Below are 19,982 nucleotides of genomic sequence, written 5' to 3'. Positions count from 1 at the left end.
TTCCTCACAGCTCTAAGCTGGGTGTGGGGGGCAGGGAGCCAGCAGAGGCTGGGGGGGAGGGTCAGGACCGCAGACCCTGAGGGACCCCAGAAGCCTGGGTAGACACTGGCCACTAGTACATTCAGGGCTGCTTTGTAAATTCCTACCAAACTCAAGGACTATGATGGGGTGGCAGTGACCCCAAGGGCTGTTAACAGCTCAGGAAGATAGAGGGAGGCCTGGGTCTGGAGCTGGTACAGAGCTAGCCTTGGTCCCAGAGCCAGAAGTTGCTATGAATTTGACAAGGAGTTTTTCTAATCCCAAGAAAGTATCTTAGAGACTGGAGGTGGAAGAGTGGGGTTGTGTGTGTATGTGTGTGGGTGGGGAGGGAGTAACAGGCAGGCTTGGTTCCCAAGGCTTTTACAGCTCTGGAGAAGCTTCTAGAATACCAGGGAATGAGTGTGGAAGGCAGCCCTGGCTCTTCCCATGGACAGCCTGTGGTCCTATCCATTATGTATACACACTTTAGCCAGACCAGGCCAGAAATCTATGAAGAACCCATTTAATCTCACACAGGGACCCAAGGCCCAGAGAGAGCAGGATCTGTCCAGAATCACATTGCTAGAGGCCTTGCCCATTGAGCTTCTTTCATCCCCACTCTGATCTTGGGCAGGCATTGCTGGAGCTTTGTAACCTGCCATTGTGAACACATCGTCTTTTTCACTGCAGGGAAACTGTGTGAGCAGCTGGGAGGCACAGATAGGGCACTGGTACTCGTGGTCCTGGTCTTGGAGTCCTCCTCTTCTGTCCTCAAGCCCCATTTCTGTCTGGAAAGCCATCTGAGGCTATACCTCCCCTCTCCTTCCACTGTCCCATGTTGGGTGCCAAATCTAATTCATGTAATCACATTCCCTCTGACAACTTGAAGTGTTTCTCCAGACACCAATGGCCTGATTGAGAGGAAATCGGTGATCCCTGGCTGTGTGTCTTCTTAGCTGGAAGGCTAAGAGATCCAGAGGGGTGTTCACTGAGGGTAGCATGTGTGGATATGTGAGTGGGACTTGGGGGTACAAGGGACAGCAGTGAAGCTTTCCTGTGCCCCTGTTCTTCTGTTGAAGCTAGTGTGGCACTCTGGGAAGGCCTGAGCTGTAGACTTGCCTTCACTATCCTGCAGTGTGATATCAGCTGGGACACTTTTCTCTTTTGCTAATGTTGCTGTTTGTCTCGTGAGGTGTTTGTTTGGGGTGTGTGCACAGGGTCTGGTGTGGGCCATGCATCAGCTGTGACTCCTGGCATTCAGCAGGGACCCAGTGCTTGCAGATGGAGAGGATCTGTGAGCATGTTGGGTTGACACTGACACACACTGCAGAAACCTCTGCACCTCTCCCAGGAAGTCTGCTGAATGGGCGGGTAGAGATTCTGAAGAGCTTGGAGGTGGTAGCCAGCCAGGAGCCTGATGGGTGAGCAGGAAACAACGGAACAGAACAGAGTGGACACAGGCAGCACGCACGGACTAGAACCAGTATGCAGAGCAGTGAGGGAAGGTGGCTTTTCTCGCCAACCAGGGGACAGGTGGCTTGCTGGCTAAGGGAAAGCGAAGGCTACAGATGGGTAGGAGAGAGGGAAGAAAGACTGGGGGGCGGGGAGAAGAAGAGGACAGGAAAGAGAGAGAGAGAGAGAGAGAGAGAGGTACGGATACAGGTAAGAGGCAGAGACAGCCTATGTGGAGGCTGGGTCAGAACCCAGCAAGTTCCAAGGTCCTTTCTGATCTCTGCTCCCCACCCATGTGTGAGCTGCACACTCTTCCTGCCTTCCCACCCTCCCACTTTTAGTCACTTTCCCTACACAGGAATCCAGCTGGTCCCCAAGGGACAGGACAGGCGTCTCTCTGGTCTGGGGCTGCCTTTGAAGCTGTTCCCTGTGCCCTAGACTGACAGGCTGGCCAGGGAGGAGGTGCCAGGAGGTGCCAGCGCCCACCTTTCCTGTGGAATGTGAGATGGGGCCTGGGGTTGAGCTGGAGGCTGCTCCTGGGATGCTGGGAAGCTCGTGCTATGCTCCCCCGCCTCCCTTTCTCCCCTGCCCACTTGCACCTCTGCTCAGGGGTTGGAAACAAGGCCTGAAAACACAGCTCTGTAGAATCCTAGCTCAATTTAGAGAGATCGTGTTGCAAAATAAAATGTAAAAAGAAGGCTGGGGTTATAACTCAGTGATAAAGCACTTGCTGAGGATATGGGAGACCCTGAGTTCAAGTCCCTGTACCTCAAACATAAAACAAAACAGGGCTGAAGAGATGAAGTCCTTTCCTGCAATCAAACCCCAAGGACCAGTTTGGATCCCCTGAACTCCTGCCAGATCCATGTGGTGGCCTGCCTGTGATTCCAGCACCTGGGATAGGTAGAGACAGGATTCCTGGAACAAGCTGAGTTCAACTGAGAGACCTCGCCTCAATGAATACGGTGATGAGAGACTGAGAAAGACTCCTGGTGTCAACCTCTGACCTTCACAGACATGCATTCCACATGCTCCATGCATACCACGGACTCATACACATGCACACCATATACACAGCACACACACACATACCAAACACATATACGCAGACCACACGCTCATATGCATACTAGAGTCTCTCTCTCTCTCTCTCTCTCTCACACACACACACACACACACACACACAGACCACACACCACAGACACACACACACCAAACTCACGTGCATACTAGACACTACACACACCAGACATAGACACACACTTGTTAAAGTCAGGCCTCTGACTGCACCCAGCCTCTAACCCTAGCAATGGGTCCATAGCTGAGTTTCATGTCAGCACTCAGCACTTCTTGGGATACTGTGTGTGTGATTTACTGATGTTCGTTAAGGTTCCCCTTTTTTGAGCCTCTACATGTCATTCTGTTTTGGGACCTGCAGTTGTTACCTGTAAGGGTTAGGCAAACCTGGGCTAAGTGTTCTAAGTCAATTAATGACAGGTCACATTCTGCATGACAGCTCCTGAGTGCCTTGGAGACCAGTTATTATCAGCCTAGGTGCTATAGGCCAGTGGAGAAACGGTCAGGAAGAGGCCTGGGGGGTCCTCAGGGGCTTTCCATCTACGCTACAGTAGTGACTGTGTGGGGGAAGGGAATGACAGAGTTTCTGAACTACATGATTCAGATTTGTGCATTTAAAATTTAAATGTATTCATTTGTTAGGGGTGCGAGTGTCCCAGTGGACAAGTTGCATGGGTTGGGTGTCTCTTCCAACCCTGTGTGTCCTGGGGCTTGAGCTCAAGTCATTAGGCTGTTTGGTGAGCACCTGACTGAGCCATCTCAGTGGTCTCAAATGTGACCATTCTGCTTTGCTGGAGTCAATTAGGAACCAATAAAAAGGAGAAAGACCTAAAGGTAGCTTACAAGTGCCCATGACTACAGGTCCAGAGGATCTTTTGCCTGGTTCTGGCTTCCATACCGGCGCACATCTGGGCAAGCAGGCACACACACACACACACACACACACACACACATAAATAAAAGCAAAACATTTAAAAGGCTATACAAATGTTGGGGCTAGAGAGATGGCTCAGAGGTTATGAGCTTGCTCTTGCAGAGGACCCAAGTGTGGTTCCCAGCACCCGCATGGTGGCTCACAGCCATCCATGGCTCACTCTTCTGACCGCTGCAGGCATGAGGCACTAGTTTGGTGGGTATACATACATGCAGGCAAACACTTATTTGATAAAAATGTAAAAGTGTGTACCACCAATCTCATTTCTACCTTGGTACCAGGAACCTTTCAACCAAACAGCATGCATGACTCCGGTTTGATATTCTCCGGACAGGAAGTAGCTGAGTCTTGTGCTAGCCTTCCTAAGCAAGGAGCTGCTGGCGAGACGCTGGAATGATATAGCCGGTGTTGAAGATGTCTCTAGTGTTCTGGGCCCCCGGCCTTCCCTGAGAGCCAAGGGAGCTGGGAACTGCTTGTCTGCTTCTCCAGCCCCTGCAGTGGACTTCATAATGAAATAGTCTTGCAGAGGCTGCCCTGTGCCTGCCTGGAGCCCTGGCTGGGTGTGGTAAATGGATAGGTGACCAGGAGGATCCTCTTCCCAAAAGGAACAGAGAAGGAACTCAGGCTCCATGGATAAAGTGTGTGCTGTGCATGAGGACCTGAGTCTCCATCCTCAGGACCTCTCACTCCAGTGCTGGGGAGGTGGGAGGCAAGGCAGCGGGATTCTGAAGCGCATCGGTGAACCACACTAGTCAGTCGGTGAAGACCGTCTCAAAAACCAAAATGGAGAAGTGGAGAATGATCTAGGAAGACACTTGATGTCAATCTCTGGCCTCCACATGCATGCACTCTGTCTGTCTGTCTGTCTGTCTGTCTGTCTGTCTGTCTCTCTCTCTCTCTCTCTCTCTCTCTTTGTGTGTGTGTGTCTCTCTCTTTCACACACACAAACACATTATCTCTCTCTGACACACACATTCTCTCTCACACACACTCTCTCACACACACATTCTCACATACACATACACACTTTCTCTCATACTCACTCTCACACACTCTCTCACTCACACACTATTTCACTCATACACACACACATTCTCTCTCTACACATTCTCTCTCACACACACACACATTCTCTCTCACACACATACACACATTGTCTCTCACATACACATTCTCTCTCTCTCTCTCTCTCTCTCTCTCACACACACACACACACACACATACATTCTCTCTCACACACATACACACATTCTCTCTCACATACACATTTTCTCTCTCTCTCACACACACACACACACACATTCTCTCTCACACACACACACATACACATTCTCTCTCTCTCTCTCTCTCTCTCTCTCTCTCTCTCACACACACACACACACACACACACACACACACACAGCTTATTCAGGGACATTATATACCCCTGATTTCAGACAGATGGCTCACAGGCTTTTCCCCTAGCCCGGGCATACTCTGAGGGATAGCTGGCTCCAAATAGCAAAACCTGGCTGACTAGTGGGGAAACGAACATTGAGTCAGGGCCAAGACTGACACTTGAACCGACTGCATCTGATCCCAAGTTCTGGGAGAACGCTACCGACTCTGCCTGAGTCCCATGGCTGCTTCTATAGGAAAAGTGGCCATGTCCTGGGGTATGGTCATTGTGTGAACATCTGTGCTGGTTTGATGCTTCCCTTGCTCTTTGAGACAGGGTCTTCTATAGCCTACATTAGCCTTGAACTTCTGATCCTCCTGACCCCACTTCAGGCAGATGTTGTGATTCCAGTGTGCATGTGTGGTTTATAAGGTGCTGGATGGTGATCATACCCAGAGCTTCATACATGCTAGGCAAGTTCTCTACATTGCCACCCGGCCTTCTTGCCACAGAGGCTGCACAGAGGAGAGACCACTCTCCCACCAGGGAATCTCTTCCCAGACTCCTTCCTTTCCCTTTGGCATCCACTCCACTGTGCGGGCCTTTGTCTAGGGTTATGGTTTCCCACATGATGTGTGGTTATAACATCGAGGAGAAAGGATGCCTTCCCACCATGGAGGCAGGCCTGCAGCAGATGACTTAAGCAGGCACCCCAGCTCGGAGCTATACTCTGTGGTTTCAGCGACCAGACATGTGTTTTCCTGGGAATGCAGGAAACTGGCGCTGCCCTTTGAAGAAGGGGAGCCGTGTCTCTGGTGTTTGGCGACTCCGGGCTGTTGCTGGACACCTTCCTGGCTCTGGGCTATGTGAATGAGATCAGCTGCTGAATCCTTTGATGAATACAGTACTTATTCAAGGGGACCCCTAATATCAAAGGAAGCCACCCTCACTCAGCCATACAGGATGGAGGTGGTTCCCAGCCCCGGAAAAGCCAGGCTGCCAGAACCCAGCCCTGATATCGGCTCTGTGGCGGGAGCCTCTGTCTGACTCCTGTACTGGAGCTATGAATGATCTACAAAAGTTAAATCAAGTGCTGGTGCATACTTGTCATCCCAGAAGATCAGGAGTTTGGGTTATCCTTAGCTACATAGCAAGTTTGAGGCCAGCCTGGGCTATAAGAGACCCTGTCTCAAAAATGTGGCGGGGCGGGGGGGGGGGTGGCTGGAGAGATAGCTCAACAGTTAAGAGCATTTGCTGCTCTTACTGTAGGACCCACGTTTGGTTCCCCAGCACCCACTTCAGGCAATGCACAACCACATGTAACTCCAGATCCAACATCCCTTCTAGTTTCCTTGGGCACTTGCATACACATGAGTGTACACACACACACACACAGAGAAAGTCTTTAAGACATATACATTTGCTGAACACCCTTGCTCTTGTTCACAAAAGCCAGTCATATTTTGTGTACTTCCTCCCAAGAGGTGCATGTGTCACACACTGTAAACAGTGCACCATCAGGTGATAGCAGATTCTACATAAAATTGTGTGTCTTAGATTCTGTCCCTTCACATAATAACCTCATGCTGTTTGCTGTAAACACATCAGCATGGTGCACCGGAATTTATTGAGCAACCATGTTACTGGACATTGAGAGTTTATTTGTTCTTATTTTATGTGTGTGGCTGTTTTTCTTGCGTGTGTGTCTGTGCATTACAATGTGTGCCTATTGCCCACAGAGACTAGAAGAGGGTATCAGATCTCCTGGAGCTGAAGTTACAGCTATGAGTTGATATGTGGGTACTGGGAATCCAACTGGTGCTCTTAACTGCTGACTCATCTCTCCAGCTACCTTCATTTTTAAAAACAGGCTTTGGCTATAGCCTAGGCTGGCCAGAAACTAGCTACATAGATCAGGCTGGCCTCAAACTGTTACTAATCTTCCTGTTTGACTTCTGCAGTGTTGGGAACACAGGAAGGACCCAACACCTATCTTGAGACTTTTTAAAGGATTTATTTATTTTATTTATATGAGTACACCAGAAAAGGGCATCAGATTCTATTACAGATGGTTGTGAGCTATCATGTGGTTGTTGGGAATTGAACTCAAGACCTCTAGAAGAGCGGTCAGTGCTCTTAAACGCTGAGCCATTTCTCCAGCCCTTGTTTTCATTTTTTGTTTTGTTTTGTTTTGTTTTTTTCAAGACAGGATTTCTTTGTGTATCTCTGGCTGTCCTGGAACTCACTCTGTAGACCAGGCTAGCCTCAAACTCAGAGATATATATACCTGCTTCCTGAGTGCTGGGATTAAAGGCATGTACCACCATCACCTGGCTCTTGAGACTGTTTTGATTTTTTTCTATATAATTAGTTTCTTGGGCTAGTGAACATTTGTAGTAATAATAATAAAAAAATCTTTGTATGCATCAGTGTATAAATGGAGGTTCAGAGGACAACTTGTGGAAGTCAGTTCTTTTCTTCCTTGTGGGTTCTGGGGATCAAACTCAGGTGTCCGGATTTGGTGACAGGTGCCTTTATCTTTATTCTTTGAGCCATCTCGAGGGCTCCCCAAGGAGTGAACTGGCTGCTGGGCTGAGGGAACCTGTCATGGACATGCTAGGCTTTTAAACTATGTAAGGTCAGCCTCCCTCCTTCAGTGAGCATCAAAAAAAAAAAAAAAAAAAAAAAAAAAAATGAGAACAATTTGGATGGAGCAGCTGGTTAATGCTCATAAACAAGTCAGCCTCGCTCACCCACACCTGCAGGAGTCAGACCACTCCAGGACCCCTCCTGCAGAGCCCTCCTGCCTCCTCCAGGCAGTTCCCCAAGGCTAACAGGGTCCTGATGTCTCTCACATGGTGGCGTTGTCCTGGATTTGAGCTTTACATTTGTCGTAGTTGGGACACTTGTGTAGTTCTGCTTTTTGTGTTTTTTTGTGGATTTTTGAGACAGGGTCTCTCTGTGTAGCCCTGGCTATCCTGGAATTTGCTATGTACACCAGGCTGTCCTTGAACTCACAGAGATACATTTGCCTCCTCTTCCTCTGAGTGCTTGGATCAAAGGCATTAGCCACCACACCCAGCCTGGCTCCAGGGATTTGAGTCTGGTCTCTCTTTCGACATGTCTGTGAGAGCCTCTGGCAACAGTGTGTGGGGTCAGTGGCTGAGTGCCAAAAGGCTGTGCACAGCTTTTTCTTGGGAGAGGGACTGGGAGGGGGAGGGGAAGGAGGAGGAAGAGAGAACCGTCCTGGAGCCTGCTTTGTAGACCAGGCTGGCTGGCCTTGAATTCATAGAGATCTGCCTGCCTCAGCCTTCAGAGTGCTAGGATTAAAGCCGTGGCCACCATGTCTGGCACAGTGCATAGTCTCTTTATCTCTTTCGTCAGTGAATACTAGGTAGTGTATAGTTGGGTTCTGGTCACAGTGCTGCCAAGGGACATCCTTATCAGAGTCCTTGAGTGACCACAAAGGCTTCAGCTTTGTAATCCAGCGCTTACTTCATTTTGATCTTTGAGACAAGGATTCGTGTGGTTAGCCTCAAATTCCTATGGAGCCAAAGATGACCTTAAGCTTCTCTTGTGTCTGCATTCCCTGATCATAGGCAAGTACCACAATGCCCAGTTTACACAGTGCTGAGGGCTGAACCCAGGGATTTGCCCAATAGGCTACATCTCCAATGCCTATGACCCAGGTTTTAAAGGTGCTACCTACACAGCAGAGAACTCCCTAGGAAGATGAGTATGGGCCACAAATACCTCCCTGCATGTGGGAGACTGGGACACTGCCACAGAGCTCATTTGGTAGAGTGCCTGCTCAGCATGCAGAAAGCCCTGAGTAGCACATGAAACCAGATGTGATGCACAGCTGGAATCCTAGCACTTGGGAAGAGGAAGCAGGAGTATCAGAGGTTTAAAGTCATCCTCAGTACATCATAAGTTCAAGAGCAGCCTGGGTCATATTTGTGCCTGACACTGTCCCCACCTGGCTTAAGAGTCATTGCTCTGAATAGGACAGAACTTGGGCCTGGCAAGACAACCTTCAGAGGCGGGGCACTTCTTTTCAGAGATGGATGATTAGACATGATCAGAGTCAGGTGGAGCCCCTGGGGCATCTAGAAGCTAGCCTGCCTCTCACCAGCCACACAGAATCATACCAGAGAGTTATGTGCTTCATAAGTTGGGGGGGGAACCATATAAACATGTCCCTACTTGCCACTCTTTCCCAAAGGTGGCCATGTGGAGCAGTTTCATGTACCAGGGAGCCCAGAATAGTGTGTTAAAAGTAGAGGTGGGGGTTGGGCTGTGTTCATCCATTGTTCTTCCTGTTGCTTAGAAGCTGTGCCGCTTTGGGCAAGTCGCTTCTCTTCTCTGTGCCTCCATTGCCTCCCTGGAAATCTCTACAATGGTAGTCCTCTCCCTCCAGACTCCCTCTCATCTTTCTGCCCATCCACATATTCTCTGCTTAACTGGTGCTCTTCCTCCTCCTCCTCTTCTTCTTCTTTCTCTTCCTTTTTTTTGTCCTCTTCCTCCTTCTTTTCTTCTTCCTCCTCCTGCTCCTCCTCTTCCTCCTCCTCTTTTTCCCCACCTCCTTTCTTCTTCTTTGTCTGTCTTTGATCTCTCCTTTTCTGGATCCAAGACTATCCACTGACATTTCTCTGTGCTCCAATCCTGACTTCCACTCATCTCCGTAGGAAAGCTCTACCCAGCTTGTTCATACTCAGATGTAAATGACTTTTTAGGGAAGTAGGCCTGCTGGTGGGCAGGTGGAACCAGAAGAGGCAGGAACCCTCTTCTAGTTACTGAATGCCTTCAGGGTGCATTCCCTACATTCTCTCCCTCCCTCTCTTTCTCTCTCTCTCTCTCTCTTCCTCCCTCCCTTCCTCTCTCTCTCTCTCTCTCTCTCTCTCTCTCTCTCTCTCTCTCTCTCTCTCTCTCTCTCTCTCTCTCTCTCTCTCTCAGCCTCACCAGGAAGACACTTTTTTTCTCTTTTTTTCTTTTTTTAAGAGATGGGGTTAACTATGTAGCCTTAATTGTCCTGGAACTCACTATGTAGATCAGGCTGGCCTTCAATTTACAGAGATCTGCCTGCCTCTGCCTCCCCAGTGCTGGGATTAAAATTGTATGGCACTACACCCAGCCCTGGAATGCACTCTCGTTACTTTACTGGGATCAAGAAAGATAGGCACACGAATAAATTCCCATGTCACTATGTCACTCAGCCAGTGATGGTAGTCTGCGGGCCTCTGGAGCTGACTGGGTGGTGACCAAGCTGGACCTGGACAAACAGCAGCTGGAAGTACAGGATAGGTCCTGGTATGCAGATGGGGTTGTCAGTGTCATTGGGAGAGGCAGAGACTTTCTGGGTCTCTGAGTCTTACTCTTAGGACTTGGCAGTGTCCGAGGTGTAGGGGGCAGGAGAGAATTCTGTCCTGGTACCTGGACACAGAGATGCTGTGAGTCCCATGTGGCTAGGCTTTCACAGTGGGCTCTTTCCAGGCTTTGAGGAGCGGGAAGGGTGGGACATAGACTTTGGACGTTCCCTGTCTCTTGGCTCATCCTGACCGGAAGGCACCAAGGCTGACCAGCATGCAGGGTCTCTCCTTCCCAGTTCTCACTGGACTTTTACCCTCCCCCGTTCTTCCAAGCTCATCAGGGGAAGCTAGAGATTTGCCACCAGGAGTACAGTAGCTCTGCCCAGGAGGTGCTGGGGAGCTGGAAAGTGTTTTCTGCCGGTCTCCTCTCTCAGTGCTTACTGATACCCACTGTTTACACTATCTGCCAGGATGCTCCCAGGGGAGAGGATGACTTCCCATGTCCATTTCACAGACAGAGCGGAGGCTAATGCAGCCAGAATGGGACCTATTGGGTCCTTGAGGTAGCCAGGCCAACTCTTTGTCAGGGGAACAAGGGACTCCTTCTCCCTAACCCTCCCTGAGCCGGCTGGCACGGCCAGGCACCTTGGCCCCCACTAGCCATCTGAAGTTGGATTGTCTGTGGAGGAGAGGCTGTGGGCTGTCTGAGTGGATGTGTGGGGCTGCATCTGGTCAGAGCTAGGGGTCTGTTTGCCAGCGTGATTGATAGGGTGTGGTGTGGAGACAGGGACACCCCTCTGTAAGAGCGGAGAAGGGGTCGTGGGAGGGAGTGGAGGCTGCAGCTGGTGGCCGCTACAGAATGGGGGAAGGGCGGGGTGTCATTGCTTGGGTTGTTGGGGGCTGCTCCGTAGAGCATGGGCAGAGGATGAGAGAAGATAAAGTGATGGCCGCCGAATGCTGCAGGGCACACAGGTAGTCTCACTCCATTAGGGAGCTGCTTAGATAGTGGCTGGAGGCTTGATTGGAGATCTGTGGCCTGGGGACAACTCTGCCCCTCCTCCACCCTCTCCTCCCCAGCATGGTGTTGACCAGATGTCCCAGCCCCCAGCCCTCTCCTCTCTAGGATGGGGTAGACCAGATACCTGGGGTGGGGGCCCTAGCTTTGTCCTACACTGTGCCTCTGTTTTCCCTTCTTTATGAAAGACCATGGTTTGTAGTTGAGCGAGGGCCTCCCAACAAGGCTGATGGAGGCCTTGGATCCCAGTTTGAAGTCTCTAGCTAGACTGTACCAGTCTCATGTAGCCAGACTGCCAGGCACTGCACAAACCCCACAGTTTTTACTGAATGCAGAGGAAGATGCCGTTTACAGAGCGGGGAACTGAGGCTCCTGGAGATTATAACTTGCCCAAGGTCACACAACAAAGAACCAGCACTCCATCAGCCCAATGAGGAAGCCATTGCTTAACCATGAAGTTGAATCTTGCCAAATCCCTCTAGTCCCTAACTGTACTGTCATGGACTCAGATGCTGCCAGGCCCTGTGCTTGTCAGTCTTGGGCTGCCCCTGAGGAGTCACTGGGCTCTGCTCTTTCCTTTGTGGCCTAGTGAGGGGGAGGGACTTGGCTACAGTCACTTTGTGAGCTAGCGACAGAGCAGGCAGAGTTGCTGGGCTTATTCTACGTCACCCTGCTACCCTTCAGCCTTGGTGTGGGGCCTCAGCCACACCTTCCCACAATAGGTTAAGCTCCAAGCTCCAAGCACTGAGGAGTCCTGAAGTATTCCTTCTGCACAGGCTCACCTGCCAGTGAGCCTCCCTTTCTCTCCCAGATTGTGGGATCCAGGGGCGGGGCGGGTCCATCTCCAATGCCTGGTACATGGACAAAAGCATCTCTTCACTCCTTCATGCACTGGCTTCTTTCTGTCTCCCAGGCCCCAGTGGCTAGAGGCCGAAGGTTTCACAGTAAACAAACAAGAAATTTATCCCCTCAGGGAACGTGCATTCCTGGTAAGGGACAGACAGAAATAACAAATGTAATAAAAAGCAAAAATATGCTCTGTCCTAGTCGGTGGCATCTGATATAGAGAAACAAGGTGGTGGGGTACGCCGTTTTAGCAGAGTGGTCCCAAATGACACTCTGAGGCCACATTCGAGTCTCTCGGAGGAGGCGAAGTAATCAAGCCTTGGTGGTGTCTGTGGAAAGAACATTCCAGGCAGAGGCGACAGCAAGTGCAGAGGCCAGGGGTGGAAGCATCCCTGGAGGGTTTGAAGGTTTACGGCTGGAGGTGTGGCTGGAGTAGGGAGAACAAGGGAGAGAAGCCTGTGTTGGGGGCAGGATGTCTAAGGGGGACCATGAGGACGCAGCATATTACAGAGGGCCATTTAGACCATGTCTAAGGATTTAGGCTTTTGTTCTGATGAGCTGGAAGCTATGGAGAGTTCAGAGCAGAGATCAGGGCAGGAACTAACAGGATGATGGAGCTACTGTGAGCAGATGGTGGGGGAGGAGCACGGAGAAGCATCTGGAGGCTCCTCAGGCCCTCAGGAGGCGTGGTGCAGGCTGGCCTGGGGAGGGGCAGGAGAGGAGGATGGAGCTGAGGCCAGGTATGAAATACTCGGGATGTGGATGTGACATCGAGCTGTCAGGTGGACTCCTGCAGTCACAGAAGGACAGAGTCTTCGCCTTTGGTCTCGAAGTCAGGGAACTTGGGTTCATGGCTCAGCTCGCTCAGTGGTCCTGGGCAAATCCCTTCTGTCCGGACTCAGTTTCTCCGTATGCTCAATGGGAGCAACCGCACTTATGCCAGCCCACGCTTAAAGATTACGAAGATGAGGAATACTTCATGGGCCTGTCTTCCCTCGACTACAGGGAGCCCGAACCAACAGCTGCCATGGCGTCACGCATTGGGCTGCGCATGCAGCTCATGCGGGAGCAGGCACAGCAGGAGGAGCAGCGAGAACGCATGCAGCAGCAAGCCGTCATGCATTACATGCAGCAGCAGCAGCAGCAGCAGCTGGGAGGGGCCCCCACCCCAGCCATCAACACCCCAGTTCACTTCCAGTCTCCTCCACCTGTGCCTGGGGAGGTGCTGAAGGTAGGACCTCTGCCTCTTCCATCCCTGCTTCCTGGAGAGGAGTCCCAGCCCCCTCCACAGCTGTGCCTGTCCCTTCCCCAGGTGCAGTCCTACCTGGAGAACCCCACCTCCTACCACCTGCAGCAGTCTCAGCATCAGAAGGTTCGGGAGTACCTGTCCGAGACCTACGGGAACAAGTTTGCTGCCCACATCAGCCCAGCCCAAGGCTCCCCAAAGCCTCCACCAGCAGCATCCCCTGGGGTGCGGCCTGGACACGTACTGTCCACCTCGGCCGGCAACAGTGCCCCCAACAGTCCCATGGCTATGTTACATATCAGCTCCAATCCCGAGAAAGAGGTGAGTGAGGCCCGAGGGAGGCATAGTCCTAGTCTGAGGAGAGTTACTATCTTCTTGCAACTCTGCTGGGGACAGGTGGGACCCACACAGGAAAGAAGTGCTCCCCTATCCCTGGGAAGGTGTGTCAAGACCTCCCTGTCAAGGGATTCCTGGGGACCAGCTGAAAGTAGCCCTAGGCTCAGCTGTAGGAGCCTTCTCAGGTCCATTTCCTGATGAGCAGGTTGGGTGAGGCAGTGCTGAGGCGGGTGAGCACCTGCCCCTCTCCAGGTGGGCCAGCCCCAGATGCACGTTTCTCTTTTCTAGTTTGATGATGTCATCGACAACATTATGCGCCTGGACAGCGTGCTGGGCTACATCAACCCTGAACTGCAGATGCCTAACACGGTACTTGTGGGCTGGACAGGAGGGGGAGGGCACACACAGTTCTCAAAGCAGAACTGGTGTCTCTGTGGAGAGTCACCTCCATCAAATGCCGTGACAGGGACTCAGGGCCCAAGTAGAACTGAGTCAGGAAATGCTGGGGACGCATAATTCCAGCGCTTGGGAGGCAGAGGCGGGTGAGTGTCTGTGAGCACAGGACCCTGTCTCTGACAGTCTTGTCTGCTTGGTCATTCTGTGGGTCTCATTTGCTTGGGCTGGGAGGGGGAGGCATAGGTAGCAGATGAGGAGCCAGGTTTGAAATCAGGAAACCCAGGGTTTCTCTCATGACCTTAGGAAGTCCCACCGCGTTCTAACTCCCCTGTCCACTCAGTTGCAAAAGGGAGGTGATGCCATCTACCACAGGGTTATGGGGATACTAGAAGGGACAAAAAGAGGGAGGGGTTAGAGAGATGGCTTAGTGGTTAACAGGTTAGGCTGCTTTCAGAGGACCTCAGTTTGGTTCCTGAAACCCATGTTTGTGGTTTACAGTGGCCTGTAACTCAGTGACCAGGGACCCACTGCCTTCCTGTGGACTCTGTGGCCACCACACAAACCTACGTGCAGACACATACGTATACACAAAACTTAGCATCAAACATAAAATGGAAATACAAAAAAATGGAAGGTGACAGGAGTTACTTCTGAGAGGCAGACCTTCTAGAGGCGGCAGCCCAGCTGCCTTTCTTTGGGCTCACCCAGTTCCCTTGGCTCGATCGGAATATTGTGTGTAGCTATGTCACCGAGAAAGAAGCAGGAGGAGGCAGTCAGTCTCCCGTCCCTTCTGCCCTGGTGACACTGCCCGGTGGCTGCCTAGGAAGCAGGGTTCTACAGTTAATTACAGTCTCCCTCGGTGGCTCCTGTCTGTGCAGTGGGTCTCTAGACCCGAGTCTGGTTCTTGCCTGGCTCTGCGGTAGGCCCCAGCAGAGCTAGCTTGCCCCTGCCCTGTGGAATCCTGTACTCTTAAGGGAACGTTGTAGAAACTCCCAAACTGATTGAGCCCCTCCCTAGGATTTCTACAAAAAGAGCCTAATCCCATCACTGCTTGAGTTGTCCTCGCCCTGGCCAGGGGCTACTAAGGGCAGGGCTGTGAGGAACTGTACTTTCTTCCTTTCTTCGGCAAAACCTTGCACACTGCATCCTGGAGAAGGGGCAAGGGACCTGAGAACAGCTGCTCCTGGGTCCATGGGTCCAGGTGAAGACTCACCAAGCCCTCTTGCACCCCTTCCCTCACAGTTACCCCTGTCCAGCAGCCACCTGAATGTGTACAGCGGTGACCCCCAGGTCACAGCCTCCCTGGTAGGTGTCACCAGCAGCTCCTGCCCTGCCGACCTGACTCAGAAGCGAGAGCTAACAGGTACCGTGTCTTCTTCCTTGTACCTTTGGGGTTCCCCGTTTTCCCTTTCCTCCCTGCCTTCTTTCCCACCACCTCTTTGTTTCTCTGGCTTCCAGATGCTGAGAGCCGGGCCCTGGCCAAGGAACGGCAGAAGAAAGACAATCACAACCTGAGTGAGTCCTGCTGGCCCTTCCTTCATCTCACCTAACCTAGGCTGGGGGGGACAGCCCCTGCCTCTTCCCTACCCTAGCTCCTCTACCAGCGTCTCTAGCTTGGGACCTTCCCCACCCCCCTTCTTCCAGGCTTTTTAGGAAAGTGGGAGGGGCTGCTGGAAGCAGTATTCCTGAATCTTCCAGTCCCTCGGGTTTCAATCTTCAGGGCCCCAGACACTACGAGTGAAGGAGGTTGCCCCAGGCAGTTCTCTTACCAGAAGCTGAACTGGTTTCCTGACCCCGCCCCCTAATTATCTAGACTGCACCCAGACCCTCCTCCCCTTTCTGAGGTCTCTCTTTTGTTTTTGTTTTGTTCTAAGAAAAGGTCTCTAACCCTGATTGCCTTGGAACTCACTATGTAGCCCAGGCTGGCCTAGAACTCAGAGATCCATCTGCCTCTGTCTCCCAAGCACTGGAATTGAATGCTTGGCCACCACACGGGGGTGTGGTGGGGGCCTTGTATTCTAAACAGATTTTTTGTGGGGTGTCCAGTTTGGGTTGGGGGCTTTTCTTAGGTGAGGGCCCACCTTTCTAACCATATCCTCTGGAATCTTACTCTGTAGTTGAGAGAAGACGCAGGTTCAACATCAATGACCGAATCAAGGAGCTGGGAATGCTGGTCCCCAAGGCCAATGACCTGTGAGCAGGCTTCTGCAGGGAGGGGAGGGTCTGGGCTGGGCAGCAGCTGTAGGCACTACCAACCCTCAGTTGCTAAGGGCAGCAGCTGTAGGCACTACCAACCCTCAGTTGCTAAGGGCAGTGGTGGAGGTAGCATACCTGAGAAGAAAAGGTTCTGCTTCTGCTGGGTCGAAACAGCTTCTGTTAGGAAGGGAGGCTTCAGGGTGAGGAGGGGACTTCCCGGAGAAGGGGCCTTACTGGGAAAGTGTCCGGAGGGCTGTGAACTGATGGAGAGAAGAGGGATGCTGGTCAGGGAAGCTGCAAACAGGAAGATGGGCATGGGGTGGACAGATTGCTTGAGCCCAAGGATTAGAGAGGAGATGGACGTTTCTGCAGACACTTGCACAAGGCTAGGTCTGAACAAGAGTGGGGACAGCTGGGACTGTGAACCAAGCTAGGGTCAGAGGACCCTAGCCAGGCTTCTGGGTTTGCCCTCTGACTGACTCTACCTGGTTGCGACTTCAGGGACGTGCGCTGGAACAAGGGCACCATCCTCAAGGCCTCTGTGGATTACATCCGGAGGATGCAGAAGGACCTGCAGAGGTCACGGGAGCTGGAGAGCCACTCTCGGCGCCTGGAGATGACCAACAAGCAGCTCTGGCTCCGCATCCAGGTCTGACTGGGACTTTGGACCCCTCGGGTAGCTCTCACTGATCTCATCCGTCTCCCAGGCCCGGGGCAGTAAACATCTGCAGGAGACCTGGAAATTCTGCCCATAGGGAAGGAAGCCATATCAGTCAGGATGGGATGCCTCAATGAAAAATGAACCCCAGTTCCTTCAAGCAGCCAAGAGCAGCAGGTTCCCTTCTGTGAAACCCTCTTTTTGCATTCCATACTGGAGGTCAGACAGATCTATTACATGCATGGGTGCGCGCGCGTGCGCTCTCTCTCTCTCTCTCTTTGTCTGTCTCTCTGTCTCTCTCTGTTTCTCATTCAAGGACAGGGTTTCTTTGTGTAGTCCTGGATGTCCTAGAACTAACTTTGTAGACCAGGCTAGCCTCAGACTCACAGAGATTCCCCTGCCTCTGCCTCTGGAGTGCTGGGATTAAAGGCATGTGCCTCCATAACCAGCTAGATCTAACTCAAAAAATCATGTAGCCATATGTTGTCCTGCTTTAAAAAAAATTCTTTTGAGAGACAGGATTTTTCTTTGTAGAGCAGACAGGCCTGGAAATTATGGCTCTCCTGCCTCTGCCTCCCAGGTGCTGGGACTACAGGTCCATGACACTGTGCCTGACTCTACAGGGCTACAGTCACTTCTGTTCACATACCCTTGGGTGATGCCACACACTGCACCTACCCTTAAGGAAGTGTGGCTACCCGCCCGACCCTGGGGGTCTGGGAGGCAGCACTGGGGAAGAACTGGGGCCTGCGAGGGCGCTGACCTACCAGAGCTGCAGCTCCTGTTCCAGGCTGGGCTGTCCTGACGACCACCCAAGGCTGGCCCTCTCCTCCTAATGTCTCACCCTTTAATACAATTCCTCGTGTTGTGGCGCCTCCCAGCCACCAAATTATTTGCGTTGCTACTTCATAACCAATCTTGCTGCTGTCATGAGTTGTAATGTAAACATTTTGGGAGGTAGAAGCCTGTTAGAGGGGTAGAGAGACCCAGGAGGTGAGAGCCGCTGCTCTAAACACAGTGTGCTGGACCACAGGTTTTCAACTCGGATTGTTCGTGGTGGGTGATAGAAGTCACGGATGAGAACTCACCGTTAATTCATGCAATGCATTTTGATAAATTTCCATTCCCACCACCACCACCACCCAGCTCAATTTAAAAATTTGAGAAAGAGCTGGCCAAGGTCTGCTGTGGTGGCGTCACAAGCTGCTGACCAGCTCCAATGTGCAGTCTGAAGAGCTCTAGCTCTAGACTTACGCTGCCCTCCACTTTCTGTTCCTCCAACTGAGCTATTGTCACAGGAGTGGGCAAGTGGTGCAGTGGGCTACAGGGAGGGCTAGCCTGTGCTGGTATCCTGTGTATAGAGGGCTAGCCTGGGCTGGTATCCTGTGTCTCTCATCATTTCATCCAACCCAAACAGGAGCTGGAGATGCAGGCACGTGTGCACGGTCTTCCCACCACCTCACCGTCCGGTGTGAATATGGCCGAGCTGGCCCAACAGGTGGTGAAGCAAGAGCTGCCCAGTGAAGACAGCCCAGGAGAGGCCCTGATGCTGGGGCCTGAGGTCCCTGACCCTGAGTCGATGCCGGCTCTCCCACCCCAGGCCCCACTACCCTCAGCCGCCCAGCCACAGTCTCCGTTCCATCACCTGGACTTCAGCCATAACCTGAGCTTTGGGGGTGGGGACGATGAGGGAGCCACGGGCTACTCTGATCCCCTGGGGACAGAGCATGGCTCCCCATTCCCCAACCTGTCCAAGAAGGATCTGGACTTAATGTTCCTGGATGACTCCCTGCTCCCCCTGACCTCTGACCCCCTCTTTTCTACCATGTCTCCCGGGGCCTCCAAAGCCAGCAGCCGGCGGAGCAGCTTCAGCATGGAGGAGGGCGATGTTCTGTGACACCGGCTGCCCCGTGCCAAGGAGCAGGGCTGCCTGGGAGCTGGGAGGACTGGGCAGAGCCCTCCCATCCTTCAGGCTGCACTTGGTGTGAAGTAGCCGCCTACCCTGCCTCTCTCCTTCCCCTTGGTTGCTCCCCCTACCCCCTTGTTTGGACTTAGTGCCTGCCTGGCAGCCGGTGGGGCTGGAGAAGCCCTCCCCCTCGGCTTCGGGCCCCCTCCTCTGGCGGCAATACTGTGATGGGGAAGAACAGGAGTGAGGCAGAAGAGAAATAAACCCTGCTAAGGGAGCCCCTCTCTTCTGAGCCTGGGCTCTCCCATGAAGGACATTTTGGAGAAGGGGGTACAAGTACCTGAGGCAGCAATTGGTCTGGGGGTGCCCAGGCCTGCCTTTCTGGGACTAGATGGCACCCAGCCTGTACCCCCCAGCCTGAATTCCCCCACAAGTGGGGCACCCACCCCCATTTGGTGCTAACAGCTCTCCCCTGGTGGTATGAGGGTGGGGTGGCCGGAAGAGGAGTCTGGGTTCAGGGTGGCGAGCACCCCTACCCCCAGACCTCCCACTTTGTGCCTTTAGTAAACACTGTGCTTTGTAGTATGTTGTTCTGGCTCTGCGATGCGTCCTCGGCCCATGGTAGGGGGGAATCAGCCCAGTGGACCCCTTCCTGGACCAAGAATTCAAGTGTTCCATGAAGGATCTGGAGGAAGTCTGAATTTGGAGGCCAAAGAAACAGCCTTGGCCGTGTGGTCTCACTGAGGCCACATGGTGGCGCTGCAGCCATGCTGGTGTGGTTGCACGCCTCCAGCTGTGGTCTGAACTGCTATGGTGGTGGGTGTGGGCAGCATCCCCGGGGTGCGTTGCTCTGGCTGGCTGTGTTCCCTGTGTGGGTAGCTACAGACCAGCTGGAGCCCAGGCTGTCTCCTTATGGCTGTGGGAAATGGACCCGTGTGAACCAGTTTTGGAACAGACGAGAGAGCACAGGACCCTGGCTGGAAGTCAAAGCTTAGGGTTCACCTTTCCCGTCTGGCACTATTTGCTAGTGGGGTTTAGGACACACTTTACTCCAGGTTCTGGGGTGCTAGATCCCCTTTCCTGGACGGAGAAGTAACCTGGGAAGGGTCTCTATAGGTTTTGCTTAGTTCCTTGATTTCCAAGGCTCTTTTGCCAGGGACCATTATGGCTTCCTCTTTCAAAGGCCAAAGGAGCCTAATTAAAAAGATTTTAAAT

The 19,982-nt window shown here is 52.4% G+C and overlaps 1 protein-coding gene across 1 annotated transcript in view; it reads left to right on the top strand.

The window, feature by feature from the left end:
- TFEB (transcription factor EB) overlaps nt 1-19,349 on the top strand; it is a 54,235-nt gene extending 34,886 nt beyond the window's left edge. The window contains exons 2-9 of the mRNA XM_080917407.1: nt 13,035-13,260; nt 13,342-13,596; nt 13,900-13,980; nt 15,250-15,370; nt 15,466-15,522; nt 16,125-16,200; nt 16,705-16,852; nt 18,279-19,349. Coding sequence (XP_080773533.1) covers nt 13,057-13,260; nt 13,342-13,596; nt 13,900-13,980; nt 15,250-15,370; nt 15,466-15,522; nt 16,125-16,200; nt 16,705-16,852; nt 18,279-18,758 — 1,422 coding nt within the window. The 5' untranslated portion in view covers nt 13,035-13,056 and the 3' untranslated portion in view covers nt 18,759-19,349. The remainder of the gene's footprint in view (nt 1-13,034; nt 13,261-13,341; nt 13,597-13,899; nt 13,981-15,249; nt 15,371-15,465; nt 15,523-16,124; nt 16,201-16,704; nt 16,853-18,278) is intronic.
- The last annotated feature ends 633 nt before the right edge of the window (nt 19,350-19,982 follow it).

Source organism: Micromys minutus (assembly GCF_963924665.1).
Source record: "Micromys minutus genome assembly, chromosome: 5".
Taxonomy (NCBI): Eukaryota; Metazoa; Chordata; class Mammalia; order Rodentia; family Muridae; genus Micromys; species Micromys minutus.
This window is presented reverse-complemented; position numbering and strand designations above follow the sequence as displayed.